Source organism: Lissotriton helveticus, chromosome 3_1, assembly GCF_964261635.1.
Source record: "Lissotriton helveticus chromosome 3_1, aLisHel1.1, whole genome shotgun sequence".
Taxonomy (NCBI): Eukaryota; Metazoa; Chordata; class Amphibia; order Caudata; family Salamandridae; genus Lissotriton; species Lissotriton helveticus.
The window spans coordinates 291,430,941-291,456,671 of record NC_136061.1 but is presented as its reverse complement, the minus strand read 5'-3'; the positions used below and the strand labels follow the sequence as shown (position 1 = coordinate 291,456,671).

At 46.4% G+C, this 25,731-nt stretch overlaps 1 protein-coding gene across 2 annotated transcripts in view; it reads left to right on the top strand.

The window, feature by feature from the left end:
- Positions 1-25,731, top strand: part of LOC144822378 (uncharacterized) — a 1,092,528-nt gene that overhangs the window by 203,008 nt on the left and 863,789 nt on the right. For both annotated transcript variants that reach the window (XM_078679823.1, XM_078679822.1), the window contains exons 5-6: positions 14,527-14,639; positions 16,324-16,468. In XM_078679823.1, the coding sequence (XP_078535949.1) occupies positions 14,527-14,639; positions 16,324-16,468 (258 nt within the window). The remainder of the gene's footprint in view (positions 1-14,526; positions 14,640-16,323; positions 16,469-25,731) is intronic.

Here is a 25,731-nt window from a genome sequence, read left to right as displayed (position 1 = left end):
TGGATCCAACCCTATCAGAAATTATTGGAGATCATCCAAACATTACGTACCGATGTGCCAGAAATATAGGCGACAAGGTTGTACACAGCCACTTTCAAGAAGCCCCGATAACCACCTGGCTTCAAAGAGAAGGTTTTTGGCCTTGTAAACATTGCAAAGTCTGTAAAATTGCAATACCAACAAAAACCGTGGATACTGGACTTGGTACAAAATGGAAAATCAACCAACATTTGACATGTAAAAGTACCTTTGTGATCTATATGGTGGAATGTCCCTGTAAAAAGCGCTATATAGGGAGCACGATCTTTGAGGTAAAGAAGCGAATTCTGGAACACACTCAAGCAACAACACACAAAGATCGATCCAATGCGATTGCAAAACATATGGAGGCACACCACGAAGGAAAATGGGAATCATTACAATTTTGGCCACTGGAACAGACAACCCCATCAGAGCGAGGAGGTGATCGAATAAGTGTATTGAGACAGAAAGAATCACGCCACATTTTAACATTCAGGACACTAGATCCCAGAGGATTAAATCAAAATGAGGAACTTCACACACACCTCTAATGAATAAAATCACATCGACATGAATTGGAGACCAAAAACTCACTAGTGAGATATGAGATTGCATTATTAACGAAAAACAACTAAAATAATGTGTTATCTTATAATGAAAGTAAAAAAGAACAAATGACAAAGGAGAATTCAATACAAGAAATACTGGGCATGAAAAATAGCTCACTAGAGGTCACAACAAATTGTGAAAGGAATCTAAGAATGGCTCACTACCGAGCAAAAAATATTGGGACTAGAATCAGCCCCAATAGTAATCCTGCATTGTAAATAAAGCTGGGACCATTGTTTTTTAAAACAAAGTGCACTACTACACATGAGTGAAATCACATGTTCACCTTTGTTAACTCACATAAAATAGCAAAGTAGAAAGAAAAACTACACACCCCATAATGCATCACTTTGAAAAAATAAGTGAAATGGTGCCTTTAGAAATAAAAGATGTCCTCTTTAACCTGGTGACATCCTGTGATCAAGGCTTCAGGGGAAGGTGAAATGCGTTGGGAGAGGCAGCGTTTTTGAAAATAAAGTCATCTTAATAACTTCATAACATCCGAGTGAGTGCGTCTTTCTTATGCAACCACTACTGTCTGGCAGTGGGGTTGTATCTTCAGAAAAGTTAAACCGGCGTGGTCCTGCCGGAAAAGACGCACCGTTTGAATGAAAAAGAGCGCCAGCGTCGAACTTTCAGGACTGGATTGTGGTAATATATACATATATATATTTTTCCATACTTGTTTTCCGGAGTCTAATAGCTTTTCTCTGTGTCTATGTAATATTATCAAGCACTGGTTCTGAGACAATCCTGGCTGCTTTTAGCACCATTCCCAACCAGTGTCTCCAGTATCTCATCCCTTACCCCTATTTTCATATTTTCCCCATGTTCCCAATTGTAGTATTAAGGTTCAGTACTTCGGTTGGAACAGGTAGGTGCTTGGAACTGCCAGCTATATCCTTTGTGTAAAACATAACGTATTTCCAAATTCTGATAGTTTGTCAGCCCCATATCCACCCCATTATGGATACTACAACAGTCCTTTGCAAGCTGTGGCACGAGCAATCTCTAAAATTGAAGGCAATCTGGAAACCGCGAGCTTTCTTGCTAACATGGATCCATAAATTAATGTTACCCCCCCATTTCTGAGAACACCCTAGTACGCCCATGCAAAGTGGCGTGTACTTTAGAAGGTGCAACTAATGGAGCCAATGAATCTGGAGCTCCTCGAGTTGATACAAGCATAATAAGAGGAGTTCCACATGTCTTTGCACCACCTGATAAATTCTCAGTAGAACCACAATGATTTCACACATTTCTAGCTCGATGTCTATTGCACTTTATAACTACTTTTCCTACTGATGCCTCCCAAGTGGCATTCAGTTTGTCCTGCCTATTGAAAGACGCTTTGACCTGAGCGACACTTTTCTCGCTCAACAAAAGTCCTTGGCTTAATTATTATTGTCAATTTATTCAGCAGTTTCAAGCTACATTTGGTCTAAGGTAAAGTAAACCAGAGGATCAAATCGGGCGAGAAACCCTTCAGCAAAGCAATCATGACCTGGTCACTTATATAAGTCACGTTTAACAATTATCTGTAGGAGCTCTCTGGTCGGATTAAGTGGAGGCAGCAATATTTTTTATCAAGGATTTAATGTGAAATTGAGCGTTGGTGGTGAGGCGACCTGTAACAACAGCAGCACTGGTTGATTTGACCTTACAAATTGATGCGCAAAAAACAAATTGTAAGAGAAAAAGACATAAAGGTTCATGGAGACCGGAGAGGAGGATTTGCATGTTGGAAGGTGACAATATGAACCAGGAAGTCATACCCATGCAGCAACGGGGAATACAAAAGACTCTTTCCTGTGAAAGCTCATCCCTAAAGGACATACAGATGTCAAGCTAACTTATATCCCAACCTGTTCGTCCACTGTGCAGCTACTTGTGATGCCACATGCTCCTACCCTGACTCTGGGATTTTATCTTTTTAATATTTTGCTGATATTTATAGTGTTTAACGTGTGCTTTTTATCTGCGCTGTATGCTACTTTCACTCTCATGCCCCTACCTGTTGGCGTGGCTACCTCGCCCCGTTCCACCGCGGCTCTGTGCCGATTGTGTGGACGGCGGTAACTCTCTCCTCTCTGCCCTCCCTTCGTGTGTTGTATTTCCGAGGTTGCTGGGGGCGGTACTGTTAATCAGAGCTCACCTATGTAATATGCTGAGACCGTGAATGCGCAGTGGACACGCGCAGCGGGTGCGCCGCTGGCGCGCTGAAGGCGCGCCTAGGACAAGCCCGTCTGCGCCCGTCCGTGCCTGGCCGTCGCCAGTCGCCAGACATGCTGATGGTTTGGCCAGAGGTATGCCCATCACTCTTGTGACGACCTCTGGCTTTTAGGAAAGTGGTGAACCCTAGTGGTCATCCTCCTGACAAATGGCCTGAGAGCCCATTTTGTTGTAAAAGCTGTGGCTTCAATTCCTGGGCCATTACCTCGCCTCCTATTTCGTCCTCCCCTTCTGGGCACAGTATTAAACTTCTTAGTCTTAACTGTTGCTCCCTTGCTAAGCATTTTCTTGATGTTTTCAATTTTGTGCAGGATGAATATCCTGATGTTCTTTTTCTAACAGAGACCTGGCTGTCAGCTGACATGGTGGCTGAGCCAGGATGGCACTTCCCCAGAGCTTCAGTATTATGACTCTAAATAGAGAGTCAAGGGGGGGCGGTATTCCTTTTTGTTTTTAAATCCTGCTACACCTGCACCTTTGCCAAAATGGCTCTGGCCGGCTGTGAGTGTTGACGTTTTGAGATTTCCTTTAACACTAGCTACACCTTGTCTGGGCTATTGGTTTATCGTCCACCAGGACCTTCAAAAGATATAGTTATTTATAGACTTATAGATATAGTTAGTTCCTGGTAATGATAGCTGACTATTTCAGCATCATTGGGGATCTGAACCTGCATTTGGACAGCTCTCAGAACTCGGAAATGGGTACTTTTAAAGCTGATCTTGAGGCGCGTCAGATGATTCAACTGGTGCAAGGTCCCACCCATTGTGCTGGCCATCTGCTGGACCCAGTTTTTTCCAATCTTCGCTCCCTCACAGTTAACACTCCGGTCCTGTTGTGCTGGTCCGACCATTATTTAATACCTATTACACTTACAGGGGTAGATCCCGCTGGGAGGGTGGTTCATAAATCCTCTTTTAAGTGTCCTTGGCATAGATTAAATATTGAACAATTCCATGCCCTCTTTTCTACAAATACCCTTAGCATGCCGGATGACCCGGACGCTGCTGATAAAGCACTGTCGGACTGGATTCTCCGGCCACTGGACTCGCTTATCCCTGCCAAGAAAATTAGACCCTACATAACCAAACAAACTCTGCGGTCCTCCTCTGAGAACCTACTTACCATCCCCAACTTTAAAATGAAAACCCGAGGGGGGAAAACCCTGGTCGCGCTCGGAGCAAAGGCCTGGAACTGCCTGCCCAGCCAACTAAGGCACACTAACAACGAACCCACTTTTAGAAAGCTACTTAAAACCTGGATCTTCAGTACCCCAGATCAGGAAATCTTAGCACTAATAGGATCACTCCTTTATCACCCTCTGTCCTGCACCACCGCCCTCCCTGTCTTTTCTTCGGTCTATGGCCAAAAGCGCCAAGATGCTCCTTGGAGTGAACGTTGCACTATACAAAAAATATTTTCATTCATTCATTTCAAGTGGTTCAAGTGCCGCAATATCAAGTCCAGTCCTTGGTATAATGACAAGCTTGCTAGTATGTGTAAAGCATGCAAAATGCTGGAGCGGGTGTGGAGACGTGATTATGATCCGTTATCGAAGGGGTGCAATCAGGCATCCATCAAGAATTATCACAGGGCCATCCAGTCAGAACGGGCAGCTCACATTGCGGTCGAGATCAGGAGCAGCAGTAACCCCGCTAAAAGTATTTTCTCTATACTTAAAGATCTTAAACGGGCAGGGTTATCTACTGCGCCTCTGATCTCATCGGATGAGCAATGTGAGGCCCTCGCCACCTTCCTTGTTAAGAAGGTGGAGAACATCTATAACTCCTTTCCTCAAGCTGCTCTGTGTCCTGGCCCTGTTCTTAATCCCCTTACTACACACACTTTCACTGCCTTCCCGTCAATTCCCAGGATGAGTTGCGCTGGCTCTACAGTAAGTTCAAGTCGAGTTCTCCCGCTGACCCCCTTAACCTGGAGCAATTTATTAAATCCTTACCTGTGCTCCTTATACCTCTGGGCCAGGTGATTAATATGTCCCTGTCCATGGCAGTTGTCCCTAGGACTTGGAAGCAAGCAAGGGTGGCCCCCCTGTTAAAAAAACCCTCCCTGGATACAGCTAAACCAGAGAATTCTGCCCCACATCTCTCTTGCCATGGGTATCCAAAATCTCGGAGACCTATGTTCATTCCATCTTGTCAGGCTTCTTGGAAGATAACAACATTTTAGACCCTTCTCAGGATGGCTTTCGTCCGGGTCACAGCACGGAGTCTGCTCTCCTAGCACTGACCGAACATCTGAGGGTCAAACTGGATGCAGGACGCACTTTGGCACTGATTTTATTAGATCTCAGTGCCACGTTTGATACGGTCTCCCACCAGATCCTGCTGCAATGGCTGGAAGAGGTGGGCATTGTGGGCTCTGCCCTGGACTGGTTTGCCTCTTTTCTTTCTGAGAGGACCTTCCAGGTGACGTCCCCCCCTTTCTCCTCCCTGATCCACACTATTAAACAAGGAGTGCCACAGGGCTCAGCATTAAGCCCCACGTTATTTAATCTGTATGTCCAACCGTTAACAGCTGTGGCTAGGAGCAGAGGGTTGACAGTAGGATCGTATGCTGATGATACACAGTTGGTAGTGGCACTCTCTGACAACTCTGTTCAGGATGCCTCCAAGTTCCAGAGCGATCTTGCAGCTGTCGCTGAGTGGATGTCTGCCAACTGTCTGCAGCTTAATGCTAGCAAGTCTGAGGTCCTGCTGGTTGGGAGCGACTAAGAGCTGTGGAGTCAGCGCTGGTGGCCTACATCCCCGGGCTGTGCACCCACCCCCAAACAGGTGGTGAAAAATGTGTGGGTCTGGGTGGACTTGGTCCTCAGCTTCCAGGTCCAAACTAAGAAAGTGGCAGGGACCTGCTTTGGAATACTGCGGGGGCTCAAACCACTGCTAGGGTTTTTCGATCTATCCATCGGCAGGTCATCATTCAGGCCTCCATTCTGTCTAGACTGGATTACGCTAGCTCGCTCTACTTGGGGACCAATAAGACAGATTCTGAGACTGCAGAGGGTCCAGAATGCGGTGGCCAGAACTCTTCTTGGCCTCCCTAGAAAAAACTAGTTACTTACCTGTACACTATGGTTCTCCAGTATTATCTTTCATAGATTCACATGCTTGTATCTTCCCCGTCATCATGGTGGGAGTCTCACGGTAACAGAATGACTATAGCAGTATCATAGAGTAAAACACTGCATAGAAAGTCCCATAGGGGACCATTATATTTGGTTGCCAAACCACCTCATTATTTGGACCAAATCTCAGCCAATCAGCTGCCAGCCCTAACATCACACTCCCCAGTAGAACCATCATACCTCAGATTTCCGACCCCGAGTAAGAGCCAAGGATATATCCAGAGATAAGAGGTGTACCTGAGTAACGGGGAGGTGGGAGGGTCGCATGTGAATCTATGAAAGATAATACTGGAGAACCATAGTGTACAGGTAAGTAACTAGTTTTTTCTCCAGTATTGAATCTTTCATAGATTCACATGCTTGTATCAGACTAGCGAGCAGTACTTATAGAAGATGCGTTGCTCAGGATAGAACCTCACAGACTGTGGGCTCTGCTCCTATTTTTTGCATATAAATAAACAGCATCTAAGAATATATATATTTTTTTATTGTACACACAGCATGTCTGCTGAACAAACAGAATACCAATAAAGCAAAAGTATAACCTTGAATGAAAGCAAATATATACACATTGATATATAAATATATATAAACATATATATATGTATAAACTCTTGAACAATACCTCAATGAAATAGATGGCGAAGAACTGCTTGTCCCACTGCTGCATCATGTCGCCATGCTGTATCTAGACAATAGTGTCTAGTAAAAGTGTGCACATTTTTCCACGTTGCTGCTCGGCAAATGTCTGGCAGTGACACTCCTGCAAAAAGGGCTGAAGAAGTTGCCATTTTTCTGGTGAAATGTGCATGTACTTTGGATTGTAGAGGATTACCAGCTTTGTCATGGCACAGAGAGATAGCCGAAGAAATCCATCTAGAAATGCTGGCTCTTGAAAGCGCCAACCCTTTTCTTGGACCAGAAAATGCTACAAAAAGCTGGTTTGTTTTTCTGAACGACTTCGTCCTGTCAATGTAGAACTTTAGAAATCTTTTGACATCTAGGGGGTGTAGAGATTGCTCCGCATGAGACGAAGGATCCTTAAAAAATGTAGGCAGTACCACAGGTTCGTTTAGATGAAATATGGAAGGAACCTTAGGGATGAATTTAGGATTTGTCCTCAAGACAACCTTGTCAGGACAAAATTGGAGAAAAGGTTCAGAAATCGAGAAAGCCTGAATTTCACTTACTTTCCTTGCTGAAGTGAGAGCTAAAAGCAAGGCCGTTTTCCATGAGAGAAATTGCAAATCCGTTTTATGTATCGGTTCAAAAGGAGACTTCATGAGTTGTGCCAGAACCGTGTTAAGCTGCCATTAGACTGTTGGACGGTGAACTGGAGGAAATGTCCTGAAAAGTACCTTGAGAAATTCCTTTATTACTCTCTGAGACCAGAGAGATGGACGGTCAGGATGCCTTCTATATCTTGAGATAGCTGCCAAATGCACTTTTATAAAAGCATGAGAAAGTTTCGCTCTAGCCAAATGCAAAAGATAAGGCAGGATTTGTTCTGAAGAAATATTAAAAGGATGAAGATTTCGAGAAGTGCACCATTGACAAAACCTCCTCCATTTTGCCGTATAGGTCTTGTTCATAGAGATTGCCCGTGATTTGGAAAGAATCTCTCTGCATTCTTGAGAAATATTCAAAGATTGAAACTCATGTTCATGAGGTTCCATGCCGATAAATTGAGCGATTTCAAATTCGGATGAAGAATTTGGCCTTTGTTCATGGAAATCAAATTCTAAGAGAGTGGGAACTGAATCCTGGGTGCCACTGACAGCTTGAGGAGATCGGAGAACCACGCTTATCTCGGCCAAGCTGGAGCTATGAAAAACAAGTGGCATGGCTCTGATTTCATTTTCCGGATCACTTTTGAAATGAGAGGGAATGAGGGAAAGGCATATGCGAACATTCCTGTCCAGCACATTTGGAGAGAATTTCCCCATGATCCTTTCTGATGGAATCTGCTTGCGAAGTGCTTGCATTTTGAGTTGCGAACTGTCGTGAAAAAGTCCAGTGACAGGGTTCCCCATAGGTGGAAGACCTAGAACAGGTGATTCTGATGTAATTCCCACTCGTGAAAGACACTTGGAGATCTGCTGAGAGCATCTGCCCTCGAGTTGTTAACTCCCAGAATGTGCTGCACTTGCAGCGAGATGTTGTGGAGAAGTAACCACCTCCAAATTTCCTGCACTTGTCTTGAGAGAAGCTCCGACCTTGTACCCCCTTGTTTTAGCAGGCAAAACATGGTAGTTGTGCTGTCGGTCCTGACTAGAAGCGTGGAACCTCTGATCCTGGGTAGAAAAGCTCGTAATCCCAAGAACACTGCTTTTAACTCTAGTAGGTTGATGTGAAGATGCGATTCCCTTTCTGACCAATGACCTTGAATTTCCAAGTTTTGAAGATGAGCCCTCCAACCTTGCAGAGATGCGTCTGTCATCATTACATAACTGTGATGTTGAGGCTTGAATATCAGACCTTTCGTTAAGTGTTTTCTGATTGTCCACCATGACAGAGCTCTTTTTATCTGAGGAGAGATGGACACTCGATCTTCGAAAGATCCTTGAGATTGGATCCACTGTTTGTCCAGAAGTTCTTGAAGAGGCTTCATATGTAGCCTGCAATTGGGAAGCAACAGGATACAAGAAGACATCATTCCCAACAATGACTTGTAGATCCTCATTGAAGTGAACTGTTTTTTTCGCAGAAGAGATGCCAGATTTAGTATCTTTTGAACCCGTTGCTCTGAAGGGTAAGCTTTCGCTTCTTTTGTGTAAAGCATAGCTCTAGAAACTGAAGAGACTGAGACGGGAGAAGACTTGACTTTTCCATGTTGACTTTCAAACCGAGACGACTGAAGAGATCCATGCAACGCTGCAGAGAGAGCTGCGTTTCTTGAAATGAAGCGCCTTTTATGAGCCAGTCGTCCAGGTACGGGAAGGCTTGAAGACCTTGAAGTCTTAAGTGAGCTGCCACTGGCGCCATACACTTCGTGAAAACCCTTGGGGCTGACTTCAGACCGAATGGCAAGACTTTGAATTGGTAGTGGTGCCCCGCTACCATAATGCGAAAACATTTTCTGTATTTTATGTGGATTGGAATATGAAAATAAGCATCTAAGAGGTCCAGGGATGCTAGATAGTCTCCTCGGCAAAGAAGTAGTAATATTTCTTGAAGGGATAACATGCGAAATGAAATCTTTTTGATGAATTTGTTTAAACTTCTTAGGTCCATTACCTGCCTCCATTTCCCTGTAAGCTTTTTCTTTATTAGAAAGAAATGTGAATAAAAGCCTTTCCCTTGTTGATCACGTGGCACTTCCTCTATTGCCTCCTTTCGCAAGAGAGATACAATTTCCATTTTGAGAGCGGACAGGTGCCGCTGTTTTCGGAGGATAGGAGGCTAATGCGGAGGCTTCTGTATAAATTCCAGGGTATGGCCCTGATGCATTATGTCCAAAACCCATTTGTCCGTTGTAATGGACTTCCATGTTTGGTAGAATAGAGCTAGATAATGGTCGCTGGAGTTTGGACAGATGGTAGGCGCAATGCTGACGTCACTGTCTTCTATTAGACTGTTGAGCCTTGCCTCTAGCCGATGGTTTTCCTCTGGTCTGTTGCTGATATGACAACCCTGAGGAGCGAAACTGCTGACCACTTGAGAACTGGCGATATCCCTGTTGATTATAAGGCTGATATCTGCCAGATTGATATGCCGGTCTCTGGGTATATTGTCCCCTTGACCCTCTCCTTCGGAACGATTGAAACATCCCTTGCTGCAAAAATCCTAGTGCCCGTGCCGTATCAGTGGCAGCCTTGATGACTTGAAGGGCTTCATCAATATGCTTACCAAACAGATTTTTTCCGTCAAACGGCATGTCAATTATCTTAGTTTGCACTTCAGGTCTAAACGAAGTAGCCTTAAGCCATCCCTGTCTTCGCAGCGCTACAGCCGCTGCCATCTGACGAAAGGAAAGCGACGACATATCCATGGCTATATCGATGGACTCAGAAGCCGCTCTGGAACCATCCTGGATGATGGTGGCTGCCTCTCCTTTTTTATCTTCTGGCAAGTGAGACAATAAAGGAGCTATATCCACATCTGGCAATTGTATCTACTGAGAAGAGCTAAGGCATTTGCAGCCCTAATTGCTGCTGCAGCCAGCACAGCAAAGCGCTTCCCCGCTCCATCCATGAGTCTTCCTTCCTTGTCCGGAGGCGCTGCAGTTGTTGATACCGGATTTTTTGAGTTGCGTTGTGCTGCCTGCATCACCACAGATTCCGGCCGTGGATGCCCAATTAAACACGCCGGAGAAGATTCAGGTGCCCGATACTTTTTTCTATCCTCGGTACCGAGGTTGCAACGGAGGCAGGGTTTTTCATCAATTTTAACCCTTCTTCCCAAATGAAGTCTATAATTGGGATTGATCGGACGGATTTAAGTGATTCTTCCTTAAAGTTGTAAAGGAAACATTCTGCCTCTTTGACTGGAAGCGGGAGCTCAAATCTCTCCATTATATCATGGAATCCTCCAATATCTTGAGGAGGAGAAGTGGCTGGCGATGGAGATGGTGTAGTAGGGATAACATATTCATCCCATTCCGTTCCAACTGGGCTATCTTGAAGAAGCTCACCTTCCTCTGGTTGATCTCCGTCACTTTCTATCAGATCATCTCTGATTGTAACAACAGGAGGGGAGCGTATTTTTTGAATGGAAGGTGTAGGTAGAGGTGGAGGCTGAGCCTTCTGAACCTGAACAGGACTTGTAACAGACTTTGAGGTGGAAGTGTTCGCCTCTGGGAAACGGCGATAGTAGTCATTTATCATATGGCGAAGGTCTGTTACTAGGGAAATGGGCATAGAGACAGTTTCCTCTCTCACCTCTTGTTGCATCTCCTCTTCTTCTTCATAGTCGTAAGACTGCTGAAAAGACTCATATCTCTTTTCCTGCACTGGACGATCTTGGAAAGAAAAGACCTCCTGGTACTCGTCATCATCAGTGTCTTGACTTTTTATCTGTAGCTGGGATGGAGTATAAGCTACTCCCAGATTCCTCATCCTCAGATTGCATTTCCAACAGAGTTGAAGGTGGCAACGGTGAAACCTTGGTCCAACTGGTAAAGTCAGTAGATTTTTTCGTCATCGACGAGCCCGTCGACGGGTGGAAGGACTTTAAAGTAATGGAGGATTTTGTCTTCGGAGACGTTCCCTTCGTCGTCAAAATTCGGATTATCATCGATGATGCCGTCGACGTCAATGGTGTTGTCGCGGATGGCGTCGACGAGGTTGTCGTAGACGGCGTGGACGGTGTCGAAGCTGATCTTCCCGTCGACGAGATCGGCGTCGAATCTTTCGTCGACGGCGTTGTCTTCGTCGTCGATGTCGTCGAAGCTGTCGTCGTCGAAATCGTCATCGTCGACGGTGTCGTCGTCATTTTGACAGGAATTACAGCTGGAGATGCTCCTACCTTGGATGAGGGAGCAGATGACACATCCCTTGAAACAGAGAGTCGTTTCAACGGTGTTTGAGGCAAAGAAGATGAAGAAGCCTCTTTTTCTTTGTTTTTTTGCTTTTTAGCAACAAATTTCTCTTCAGGAGCAGAAGACTTTCTTTTCTTGGGAGTCTGAGGATTAACTTCTTCTTCCGAGTCCGAATCTGTAGTGGACTTCTTCTTTTGAAGCCACAATAATAAACGTGCCTCCCTGTCCCTCAAGGTTTTAGCCAAAAAAGTCCAACAATGCTTGCAGTCTTTAGGGACATGTTTAGGGTTGAGACAGTATGGATGTATGTCATTACTACGCATGCTTTTACAATGCATGCCTTTACCACGCAACTTTTACAACGCAAGTCGTTACAACGACTTGCGTTGGGGGGAGCTGGATAGTGAATAGTTTAATTTACTATTCCAACTCCAGTCCCCGTGGATAGTAGGGAATGTTTTGGATAGTAAATTAAATTATTCCCTATCCTACAGTGCCCCCCAGCGCAAGTCGTTGTAACGACTTGCGTTGTAAAAGTTGCATGGTAAAGGTAGTGCGTGGTAAAAGTTGCGTTGTAAACGCTGTTCCCGGACAGTATAAGCAATCCTTATGTGGATCCTCAGAATAAAGTCTAGGTTTTCCACAGGATCTGCAGGGCCTGAAAAGCCTCTTTTTAGAGCTTTCAGCCATTGTAGTTAAAGGAAAAAACAGTACCTCAATCCAGAATAAGAAAACTTTCAGTTGAGCAAGGTGAAAAGTTCACAGGAAGTAAACTGAGCAGAGCTCAGGGAGACTCCTCTTCACATGAAGGCGATTGGAAATATGATGTATGATGGTTCTACTGGGGAGTGTGATGTCAGGGCTGGCAGCTGATTGGCTGAGTTCTAGTCCAAATAATGAGGTGGTTTGGGAACCAAATATAATGGTCCCCTATGGGACTTTCTATGCAGTGTTTTACTCTATGATATTGCTATAGTCATTCTGTTACCGTGAGACTCCCACCATGACGACGGGAAAGATACAAGCATGTGAATCTATGAAAGATTCAATACTGGAGAACTTGCTCTACCTCTAGTGCTATCCGGCGACTACATTGGTTGCCGGTGGCCAGTCATATGGAGTTCAAGTCCCTTTGCATTGCTTTTAAAATTCTGAACTCCTCCTCTCCTGGCAATTTGGTCAACTTGCTTTTACCCTACACACCCACGCGCCAACTCCGTTCCTTGAGTCAACATTTGGCGGTTGTTCCTAGGGTGAGGAGGGTGCGTGCTGGTGGGCACTCCTTCCGCACACTGGCTGCCACCTCTAGAACTCTCTTCCTATATATATCCGTAGTATGAATAATTACCTGGCATTTCGTAAGGCAGTTAAAACACACCTCTTCGCTACGCTTTAGGTCTTGTTGTCTTTCTTTTGTGGTTTCCTAATTTGCTGCTGTTAGCTCTGGGACGTTTCTTTTCTGGGGCAGCTGTGCGCTTTATAAAATGGTATAACATAACATACTATAACATTTTAAGGCCCCCTTTTATATGCAGGTATTTCTTTCAACCTTCCGCTGGCCTTTACTCATCTGAGCCTTAACTGTTAACTGCATTCTCCTCTGTGTATTTAGCACTGTAGCCTTTATCCTGGTATATGATTGTACAAACGTGTTTACCAGAGTCCAATATGTTGATGCATTTAAGATTAGAGAGCAATGGTTCTGAGACGATCCCGGCTGCTATTGATGCCATTCCAACCTACTCTCTTTTCATTGTCTCATCCCTTCCCCCAATTTTCCACGGGTTGCTAATTGAAGTATTAACATTCAGTATTTGGGTTGGAACAGGTGGACACTTGGTACTATTAGTTACATCCTTTGGAAAAAACATATTTGTCATTATTTTTTTGATCTGACTTCTGAGACCTATTACATCTCAACCAAGGAAAAAAAGGATTTTCGGCATAGTGTTTCTCTGCATCTTTAAACTCGTTTTCAAGCCTTTAAGTCTCTATCTATTATTCTAAGGTGTTCAGCGATGGAGGCGAGCCTCTTTTTTCTCCATACCACCTTAAAGACATTCCGTAGCATCAATGGGGTGATCTCTGAGTCATCATTAAGAGCAAAATACTCACTGGTGTGAGTTCTAATCTGCCTCCTAAGTACAGGATTTTGTAGGTGCATTGGTTCACATTCACTGATAGTATGTTAATCATAATGTGAGGTGTAACCCCAATACTCTTCAATTGTCAGACCTAAAGGCATTTTAATTCTGCAAGCTATTTGTATGTTTAAAATGAGGTCTTTCAATGCCAAAGAGCCACTCCCCTGAGCCTAGCACCCCACTCCTCCTCAACTGGTGTACCCTTGATTCATTAACACATCTAATTGTTCATTAAAGCTACCCGGTATGTCACCCAGATTCTGCAATGACTTACCATTACGCATGCATCAGGAAAATGTGTACTATATTGAGGCAATTGTTAAATGTTGATGCTTTGCTGAAGAGAGTATAGCTTAGAGATGCCATAACGACTACTCAATCAGATTACAACAAGGGTAAATCAAACAGAGACACACTATTACATATGTATAAGACACACTTGGGGAAACGTTCCTCTGAAGTATCCACAAATTGACATGTACCACTCAACAAAAGCTCAGTAAATACATTCAACTGTCCCACTCACTCTTAGGTGAGAGGGTAGGTATGAGACATTGTACCAGTCAACAGCTCAGGCCTTGCAACAAAACATTAGACTTCCTGCTTCCTCAAACAAGTCCCTATGCCACCAGCTGATCATTGAGTGTAAGGCTTGAGAAATGTGAATAAAATGAACTAGTACTGGCTGGTGGGATGGACATGAAAAGGAAACAAGAAAAATGGCTGGATAGAAGGAATGAAGATTGCATTGCGTTTATGTAAATGGGAATTCTGACTTAGAATTCCAAGAAGTACATTTATCTTAGAAAGGCGTGGCTTCTTTCATTCGTATGAGAGTTTTCAGTTTCACACTTTATGTACTAAATTACTTAACACTGAATTTGTTTTTCCACTTCCAGATGAGGACTTCACAGATATGGCCCCTGAGATGATGAGTTTTGTCAATGACACCTGCAGCCACATAGAGACCAACATGGAACTGCACTTGTCCAGCTGTGAGGAGCAACAGAAGGTTAGTCTGCCAAGAGAATAACAGGTTGTGTGCTCAAGGGCTTGCAGATATTCAATATATACAATTCCCATTGTATACTATGTGCTTTGAAGCCAAATGTTCTGTTGTGAGTCACCTCAACTGTAATCTGTTTCACTGCCCCTTCCCCACCACCACGGTGACAGTTACACTTCTTTTTTATTTTACACTTCCACCTTTGACTGTGTTTGACAAAGAACATATTTGTGAGTTTGGTCATCATGACACACATTCGGAGCTGATTACGATGTCGGGCGGACAGAACCGTAGTGGTCTCGGGACTAACCAACCTCCGATCGGTGGTCTTGACACTGCGATTACAATGTGACCCCACATGGTGCAGTCTCATACTACCATTTCTCTATGGGAGCTTGTGCTGCGGCCGTAAACTGGTCGTAGCACACGCTCCCATAGGCAAATGGGAGAATCTGTTAATCCCCGCACCGTGTGGCAGGCACCTTAGGTTGCCTGCCACGCAGTGCTGGAGTTAACAGGGGGACACAATAGGGGCCCCCCTCGACCCCAACCGGAGGCTGCTGGATGAAGGGGACCCTGCTGGGGGTCCCCAGTGTTGCTTTCCAGCAGGCTTTCCATATCAGAACTATCATGGAAAGCCTGTTGGAAACCGACACGTAATCCCTAAAGCAGAAATCCCGTCCATAGGGATTATGTGCTGGTCTCCAACTGGTTGACGGGCTCCTTGAGCCCATCTGAATCCAGCCAGAATGACCGGCCGGTTTAAGTTTCGACCGACTGCATGGTAATGCGGCAGTCGACACTGAAACTGCGATGAGAGTCGGAAAGCCTCCGACTATAGGTCATCATAATGAGGGCTGAAGTTTAAAGTTGATGGAATGTACTCTGAAATGGCATACAGCACCAACAGATTAGTATTTATCATTATAATGCCGTTATTATGTCATTAAATTTAGATCATAGTAATCCTACTACATTATCATTATACTATTAAAATATTAATATCATACTTTACTGTTTTCATGTTATTTTCTCATTGTCGCATTGTTCAATTTGCTAATATTAATTGTTGTTCCTATTAATATTTTATTATCATTATTGTGTCACTGTGTAATGACTGGTATTGGTTGTAACTATTAGATTATTCTACATTTTTGTACATGATTCATATGCTTTTAATGTTATTAAATTGAGTTTATATCTTGAGCTCACTTTGAATGAAGCACCACAAATCGAATATTATACTAAAAGCAAATTTTGGTTATAGCCAAATAATACAGATTACAAAGCTAATTGTTTAAGAATAGAAATGTATTGAAATTAAGATCATAAATAAACTGTAATTGAGAAACAGATCCTCGTGGTGGTAGTTTTCGAATTCTTGTGCCTTATACAACAGAAACTCAATTTGTGTGATAAAGGCATTCTATATGGAAAGGGACCTGTGTTCTGAGGACACACCCGACGTGTCCAATGTCCCCAGTCTCCCTTGCTATCATACATGTATGTTATCATACATTTTTGTTGATATAGTTATAATCTTATAGCTCGCATTATGTTTTGTCAATATTGTTATTATTAGTAGTAGTAATAGTGTTATAGTTCCTGTTCCACGTGTAATGTAACTTGTAGAATCAGAGTCCAAAAGGCCTGCACACCATGAATGAAACCCTGTGTGTCCTCACCGTAGGATGTGGAAGCGGCCGGAGACGAGGACTCTTCCACTTGGTTTTCAAGCTGGGCCTTACTGGCAAGACGACGACCGCAGTCCATTGAAAGTAAAGATGTGCATCTAGCGATTCGTCGGCAGACTGTACTATCATACGGCACAAGAGGTAGGACTCAACCATTCAGAACTGCATGCTATTGAGGTGAAGGGTTTCTGGAGAAGACTTCTCAGCAGATAAGTAATTTTAAAAGGCTGACAAAATAAATAGAAGTCGAGTCATCTGCATGCCAGGCAAGCAGTCGAATTACTGATGGGCCGGGGTATGGTCAGTCACAAGTTTAGCGGGCAGGAGAAAATGTAAAATCTGTTTAAATGTTTCTACAAACACACTTATTAGTAACTTGCCATTTCATAGTATCTGTATCACAGTAGCCCACTCTGCCTATAGCCCATTTGCTTTATGAGAATAAGACAACTTTGTGACTTAATACACAGTCTCCGTTGCCCCAACGGACCCTTGCCTCCCCGCACATCTTCCACAGGGCTGCCACTGCCATCACTCCCGAACTAGACCATACTATCAACTCCTCTCTCACATCCGGCACCTGGCCCCACGACTGGAAACACGCAGAGATGAAACCCCTCCTCAAGAAACCAATGGCTGACCCTACCGACCTGAAGAACTACCAGCCTATCTCTCCCCTCCCTTTCGCAGCAAAAGTCACCGAAAGGCTCATGAACGCCCAGCTTACCGCCTTCATCGAAGAAAACTGCATTCTGGACACCTCCCAGTCCGTCTTCCGCAGCAACCACAGCAACGAGACCGCCCTCCTCGCTGCCACCGACGACATCTGCATGCTGCTCGACCAGGGCACACCGCAGCCCTCATCCTCTTAGACCTCTCCGCCGCCTTCGACACTGTCTCACATCGCACACTAGCCACTAGGCTCCACAATGCGGGAATACAAGGGTCCGCCCTCGACTGGATACGATCCTTCCTCTCCAGTATAACCCAGAGGGTCAGACTCCCCCCTTTCCTCTCTGACCCCACTGACATCGTCCGCGGAGTACATCAAGGATCTTCACTAAGCCCGACGCTCTTCAACATCTACATGGCCCCCATCGCCGCCATCGTCAGACAGCATGGGCTCAGCATCGTATCCTACGCTGACACCCAACACCCAACTCATCCTCTCCCTCACCAAGAACCCAGAAATCAGCAGACTCCAGGAAGGTATGAGTTACGTGGCAGCCTGGATGAAGGACAGCTGCCTAAAGCTCAACTCCTAGAAGACCGAGGTCCTAATCCTCGGGCCCTGCACCTCCGCCTGGGACAACACTTGGTGACCCTCTGCCCTCGGGAGCCCATCCACCCCTACTGACCACGCTCGGAACCTCTGCATAATCCTCAACTCCTCCCTCTTCATGAACTGCCAAATCAACACTGTCTCCTTTGCCAGCTTCAACTGCCTCCGCATCCTCCGTAAGACTTTCAAATGGATCCCCCCGACTACAGAAAGACTGTCACCGACACACTCATCACAAGCAGACTCGACAACGGCAACGCCTTCTACGCCGGAATCAACAGAACTCTTCTACGTAAGCTCCAGACCATCCAGAACGCTGCCACCAGACTTGTACTAGGGACACCGCACCACAAACATATGACCCAACACTTGCGTGACCTCCATTGGCTCCCCATCGAGAAGAGGGTCACCTACAAACTCCTCACCCACGCCTACAAATCCCTCAACAACATCAGACCCAAATACCTCAACGACCGAGTATGTTTCCACGCACCCAAGAGGAACCTCTGTTCCCCTGACCTCGCCCTGGCTGAGGTTCCCCGCATCCACAGAAGCAGGACGAGCGGGAGGGCGTTCTCCTACATCACAGCCAAGACCTGCAACGCCCTCCCTGTTGACATCAGACGCTCCCCTACATTGCACACGTTCAGGAAAGACCTCTAAACCTGCCTTTTCGACTGATCCAGAGCAGTTCCCCCCCCCCAGCGCCTTGAGACCCTCGCGAGTGAGTAGCGCACTCTATAAACCACTGATTGATTGATTTTTGTCCATTTTTAGAATTGACCTTTACTTAAGCTCTGCTTTGCCACTGATCATAAAGGCATCTCCTTATGTAGGTTGTGGCCATTCTGCGAATTGTATGGTAGTAGACATCAGCTTATCCATAGAGATACCGGTGTCCACCTCTGCTGGGTGGGCTGCAGGGATTGGTGGTACCATGGCAAGGGTGCACAACTGGACTGGGAGTCCCTAGAATTCCCTTCCCACTGTGCCATGAGTGTTCAACAGCAAAGTAGGAATCTCAGGATTCTGTTCCCTGGACTGCCATGAGTGTGCACAGTGCAAAGGGAATCTCAGAGAATCTCAGTGTCAGAGATCCTTTGGTAGCACCTAGGCTAGTGAAATTCATGACCGGTTGGGGCAACCCGCGATTTCCCCAGACCCAAGGCTTGTGGACAAATGAAGCTTCCTACAACTTCGAACTGTAGGGTCCACGTCACTCTTCTGCTTCCCCATTTCTCTGCCAGTCAAGCTCACAAATCACCATGGTGAGGCACTAGTAGATGTGGCAGGTTTGGGAGGAGATGGATCAGCCGGACAAGATCCCTGCCTTCACATCTGCCTCTAAATGGATGTCGATAGCAGGGGTTTGAGCTCTCTCTTCAGATTAAATTGGTACCTACATACTGTGTGCACTTTCCAGAAGAACGAACTTCACTTTCCATCCTTTCCAATTTATAATATTTATACCATTGGATTCAAAAATAGTAACACTAGTTATTTATAGCACTGCAAAATGCCAAATACACCAGCAGCAAATTTTACACAAAAAGTGAGATAATAATATGAAGTATCTTGGACCGGTTTTGCGGTCTCAAGCATTTCTTGAGTAAGAAAGGGGTCAATATTTATTGACTTCCTAAACTGAAAAACAAGAGCTTCCTTTGCACATCAGACCTGGTATCTTAGCACAAGCTCAGAATCAAGCTGCTTCTGTATGGAAAGCCAGACTTCAGGAAACGTCATGGCAGAGAGAGACAGATCATGTCATTAATACCAAATGAGGGAGTTGACATTCACATCAGAGAAGCACAGCGGGGTATAAATCGCACCCTTAATTGTTTTTGAAAAATAAACCTATAACATTAGTAGCATTTGATTTTACTCAAACGTATCTATCTAGCATCCAGAGAGCAATCAATGAGAAGTAATCAGGGAGAAATATTCATAAATAACTCTTTTTGCTGACTACTTTTGAGGGTTTATGTTCTTTGCTTTTTCCTTGTTATTGCCTCCTCAATTTGCCTTTCATGGAAACAATGAGGCTTTACTTCACATGTTCCCATATTTATTCCCAGAGACTTGCCATCAACATTTTGGTGTTGGCAACCTGGCAGAGTTACCAACAGCCATGAAGCTCAAACTAAATCTTCACAAGACAAAATTCCTCTTCCTTTCCCTAGCAAAGGCCGAGTGTTGCCTACACCAATTCCAAGACATGGGAATTTCAGGCAACATTATCCTCTCTGTGAAATTCCTCGGTGTCCACCTTGATACATTTTCACATCTTAACCTCCATGCTGGCGAGAAATGTAAGATTTCAATTAAAACTACTCTACAATCAGAAGTCCTTCCTTCCTAAAAAACAGACCTTAAGCTAGCTATCCAAATAATGGTGACTTCTCAGCTCAATTATGCGAATGTGCTTTTAGCAGATACCAACAGGTCTCCAGCAGGACTCCCAGGATTCTAACAGGGAATGTAAGATTAGTGACAATGGTGTCCGAGCTGGCATAGTCACCGATTCATCTCCTACACATTCATCTCAGTGACTTGATCATCTCCTCCGGAGATCTGTGAGAGGAGCTTCTCAGCGCAACTTCATCTTCTTTTCAGTCGTCTGCATAGAGACCCGCGCTGACAGACCGGTGCTGACAGGGGAGAAGGTGTTCAGGGAAGGTACAGCGCTGTCCACTTTCTCCTGTCTCGTTCATGTTTGTGGAGACTCTGGGCGTAGTTACAGGGGAGGTTAAACTCTTTGGAGGAGCAGTGGGGGAGCCATATCTAACATGCAAAAAACAATGTTCAATAATGTGACCGCCTGGCACCCACCTCTTTGACCCTTGAGGTACCCTCTCCGAATTAAAAAATAACGAACTGGCCTCCAAATGGCCACCCCATAATCCTCTGGAAAAACCCTCTCCCAAATCCCCCCCAAAAAATATACCAGGTCTCCTGCCAGTCACCTACACCCCCTCCCATAAAACGCGAAACATCAAGAAGACTACGAGTCTAACATGGGTTTAATGCACAGATAACAAGCAGCACAGCACAATAATAAGTCACAATGGTCAGTTCAGCTGACAGCCCATCTGGCTGGTTGTAAAGCTAAAATATATGCAAATGGTGGACTGTTCTTATACACTTTCCTCTCAATAATCAATCAATCAATCAATCAGGTCATTTATATAGCGCACTACTCACCCGTAGGGTCTCAAGGCGCTGGGTGGGAGGGGGGTGCCGTTACTGCTCGAACAGCCAGGTCTTGAGCTTCTTCCTGAAGGAGAGGTGGTCTTGGGTCAGGCGCAGGTCGGTCGGGAGTGAGTTCCAGGTCTTGGCGGCCAGGTAGGAGAAGGACCTTCCTCCTGTTGTCGTTCTTCGGATGCGGGGGACGGCGGCGAGGGCGTGGTTGGTTGATCTGAGGAGGCGCTTGGGAGTGTAGAAGTTGATCCGGTTGTTGAGGTAGCTGGGGCCTTGGTCGTGTAGGGCTTTGTGCGCTTGGGTGAGGAGACGGAAGGTGATTCTCTTGTTGATCGGGAGCCAGTGTAGATCTCTCAGGTGTCCGGAGATGTGGCTGCGTCGGGGGATGTCGAGGATGAGTCTGGCCGAGGCGTTCTGGATCCGCTGTAGTCTCTTCTGGAGCTTGGCGGTGGTTCCGGCGTAGAGGGCGTTGCCGTAGTCCAGTCGGCTGGTGACGAGGGCCTGGGTGACCGTCTGCCTCGTCTCGGTGGGGATCCACCGGAAGATCTTACGTAGCATACGCAGGATGTTGAAGCAGGACGAGGAGACGGCGTTTACTTGTCTGGTCATGGAGAGGGAGGAGTCCAGGATGAAGCCCAGGTTGCGTGCGTGGTCCGTCGGTTTGGGTGCGGTGCCCAGGGCGGGGGGCCACCAGGAGTCGTCCCAGGCGGAGGGCGAGGAGCCCAGGATGAGGACCTCCGTCTTGTCCGAGTTCAGTTTCAGGCGGCTGGTCGTCATCCATTCGGCTACATCTCTCATCCCTTCGTGCAGGTTGGCTCTGGCGGTGGCGGGGTCGTTGGTCAGGGAGAGGATCAGCTGGGTGTCGTCGGCGTAGGAGATTATGTTGAGGTTGTGTTGGCCTGCGATGGCCGCGAGGGGGCTCATGTAGATGTTGAAGAGGGTGGGGCTCAGTGAGGATCCTTGAGGGACGCCGCAGATGACTTTGGTGGCCTCTGACTTGTACGGTGGTAGGCGGACTCTCTGTGTTCTTCCATCGAGGAAGGAGGTGATCCATTCCAGTGCCTTGTCCTGGATTCCGATGTTGCCGAGGCGCTGTATTAGGGTGCGGTGGCAGACAGTGTCGAAAGCCGCGGAGAGGTCCAGGAGGATGAGGGCCGCTGTTTCTCCGTTGTCCATCAGAGTTCGAATGTCGTCGGTGGCAGCGATGAGGGCGGTCTCGGTGCTGTGGTTCGCTCGGAAGCCAGACTGTGAGGGGTCGAGGGATCCATTCGTCTCGAGGAAGGCGGCCAGCTGCTTGTTGACGGTCTTCTCGATGACTTTGGCCGGGAACGGGAGGAGCGAGATGGGACGGTAGTTCTTGAGGTCGGTGGGGTCTGCTGTGGGTTTCTTGAGAAGAGCGCTGAGTTCGGCAGTCTATGGAGCATAAACACGTCACAGAAACAATTACTTCAACAAAACAAATTAGCAGGAGCCGGATTACCTCACAGAGTGAATATGCAAAGTCCTTGAAATGCAGGTAAAGATACATATGCTGCTGAAGTACCAGTTTTTTGTAAAATCATGCTTGGTTTTGCCAACATTGCCGACATTGAAAGTGAAACTATGTGTTACTGTGAGTTGTAAGAAATGTGCAGATGTACTAGCTTAAATAAAGTGGCTTCTAGGCTTACTGGAGTCATGAGGCTTAGCACCTATTTTAAGGCTAATGAACACTTCAGGTTACTATAAAACAATATTCAAATTGGATTATTTAATATAGCTGTGCATGTTGTGATGAGGAGTGTCCAGCAAAACACACAAGGTGATGGACGGAATGTTGCACATTGGCAAAACATTCACCCCCAGTCACAGATCTGGGTTTAATCCATCGTTATTTTGCTCACCACGCCACCTCAGTTCAGACATGGCCATATGCAAATCAGTCTTGATCCTGTGCCTCATGGGAACAGTCCAGACCGAACTGCCAAGCCATGTCTTCCCTGGACCAGAATCAAGCATCCTAGGACCGGTTTCTGGCTATCAGCCGTCTTCAGCCAGGATAGATTGACTCCAGTGGCGCAAGAGCACGGGACCCACGTCTGGGCATACCCTTCCCACATAGGGTGAACAGCAAAACACACAAGGTGATGGACGGAATGTTGCACATTGGCAAAACATTCACCCCCAGTCACAGATCTGGGTTTAATCCATCGTTATTTTGCTCACCACGCCACCCCAGTTCAGACATGGCCATATGCAAATAAGTCTTGATCCTGTGCCTCATGGGAACAGTCCAGACCGAACTGCCAAGCCATGTCTTCCCTGGACCAGAATCAAGCATCCTAGGACCGGTTTCTGGCTATCAGCCATCTTCAGCCAGGATAGCTTGACTCCAGTGGCGCAGTGAGCACGGGACCCACGTCTGGGCATACCCTTCCCACAAGGGTGAACAGCAAAACACACAAGGTGATGGACGGAATGTTGCACATTGGCAAAACATTCACCCCCAGTCACAGATCTGGGTTTAATCCATCGTTATTTTGCTCACCACGCCACCTCAGTTCAGACATGGCCATATGCAAATCAGTCTTGATCCTGTGCCTCATGGGAACAGTCCAGACCGAACTGCCAAGCCATGTCTTCCCTGGACCAGAATCAAGCATCCTAGGACCGGTTTCTGGCTATCAGCCGTCTTCAGCCAGGATAGATTGACTCCAGTGGCGCAGTAAGCACGGGACCCACGTCTGGGCATACCCTTCCCACATAGGGTGAACAGCAAAACACACAAGGTGATGGACGGAATGTTGCACATTGGCAAAACATTCACCCCCAGTCACAGATCTGGGTTTAATCCATCGTTATTTTGCTCACCACGCCACCCCAGTTCAGACATGGCCATATGCAAATCAGTCTTGATCTTGTGCCTCATGGGAACAGCCCAGACCGAACTGCCAAGCCATGTCTTCCCTGGACCAGAATCAAGCATCCTAGGACCGTTTCTGGCTATCAGCCGTCTTCAGCCAGGATAGCTTGACTCCAGTGGCGCAGTGAGCACGGGACCCACGTCTGGGCATACCCTTCCCACATAGGGTGAACAGCAAAACACACAAGGTGATGGACGGAATGTTGCACATTGGCAAAACATTCACCCCCAGCCACAGATCTGTGTTTAATATGCAAATCAGTCTTGATCCTGTGCCTCATGGGAACAGTCCAGACCGAACTGCCAAGCCATGTCTTCCCTGGACCAGAATCAAGCATCCTAGGACCGGTTTCTGGCTATCAGCCGTCTTCAGCCGGGATAGCTTGAATCCAGTGGCGCAGTGAGCACGGGACCCACGTCTGGGCATACTCTTCCCACATAGGGTGAACAGCAAAACACAAAAGGTGATGGACGGAATGTTGCACATTGGCAAAACATTCACCCCAGTCACAGATCTGGGTTTAATCCATCGTATTTTGCTCACCACGCCACCCCAGTTCAGACATGGCCATATGCAAATCAATCTTGATCCTGTGCCTCATGGGAACAGTCCAGACCGAACTGCCAAGCCATGTCTTCCCTGGACCAGAATCAAGCATCCTAGGACCGGTTTCTGGCTATCAGCCGTCTTCAGCCAGGATAGCTTGACTCCAGTGGCACTGTGAGCACGAGACCCACGTCTGGGCATACCCTTCCCACATAGGGTGAACAGCAAAACACACAAGGTGAAGGACGGAATGTTGCACATTGGCAAAACATTCACCCCCAGTCACAGATCTGGGTTTAATCCATCATTATTTTGCTCACCACGCCACACCAGTTCAGATATACCCTTCCCACACAGGGTGAACAGCAAAACACACAAGGTCAAGCTATCCAGGCTGATGACGGCTGATAGCCAGAAACCGGTCCTTGGATGCTTGATTCCGGTCCAGGAAAGACATGGCTTGGCAGTTCGGGCTGGACTGTTCCCATGAGGCACAGGGTCAAGGCTGATTTGCATATGGCCATGTCTGACCTGGAGTGGTGTGGAGTGCAAAAAAAACGATGGATTTAGGCCCAGAGCTCTGTACTGGGGTGAATGTATGACAATGTTCTGCATTCTGTCCATCACCTGTTGTTTTTGCCTTTGTCGCCCCAAGTGGGATGGGTATGCTCAGACGTGAGTCCCATGCTCTCCACACCACTGGAGTCAAGCTATCCAGGCTTATGACGACTGATAGCCAGAAACCGGTCCTTGGATGCTTGATTCCGGTCCAGGAAAGACATGGCTTGGCAGTTCGGGCTGGACTTTTCCCATGAGGCACAGGGTCAAGGCTGATTTGCATATGGCCATGTCTGACCTGGGGTGGTGTGGAGTGCAAAAAAACGATGGATTTAGGCCCAGATATCTGTACTGGGGTGAATGTATGACAATGTTCTGCATTCTGTCCATCACCTGTTGTTTTTGCTTTTGTCGCCCTAGTGGGATGGGTATGCTCAGACGTGAGTCCCATGCTCTCCACACCACTGAAGTCAAGCTATCCAGGCTGATGACTGCTGATAGCCAGAAACCGGTCCTTGGATGCTTGATTCCGGTCCAGGAAAGACATGGCTTGGGAGTTCGGGCTAGACTGTTCCCATGAGGCACAGGGTCAAGGCTGATTTGCATATGGCCATGTCTGACCTGGGGTGGTGTGGAGTGCAAAAAAACGATGGATTTAGGCCCAGATCTCTGTACTGGGGTGAATGTATGACAATGTTCTGCATTCTGTCCATCACCTGTTGTTTTTGCCTTTGTCGCCCCGAGTGGGATGGGTATGCTCAGACGTGAGTCTCATGCTCTCCACACCACTGGAGTCAAGCTATCCAGGCTGATGACGCTGATAGCCAGAAACCGGTCCTTGGATGCTTGATTCCGGTCCAGGAAAGACATGGCTTGGCAGTTCGGGCTGGACTGTTCCCATGAGGCACAGGGTC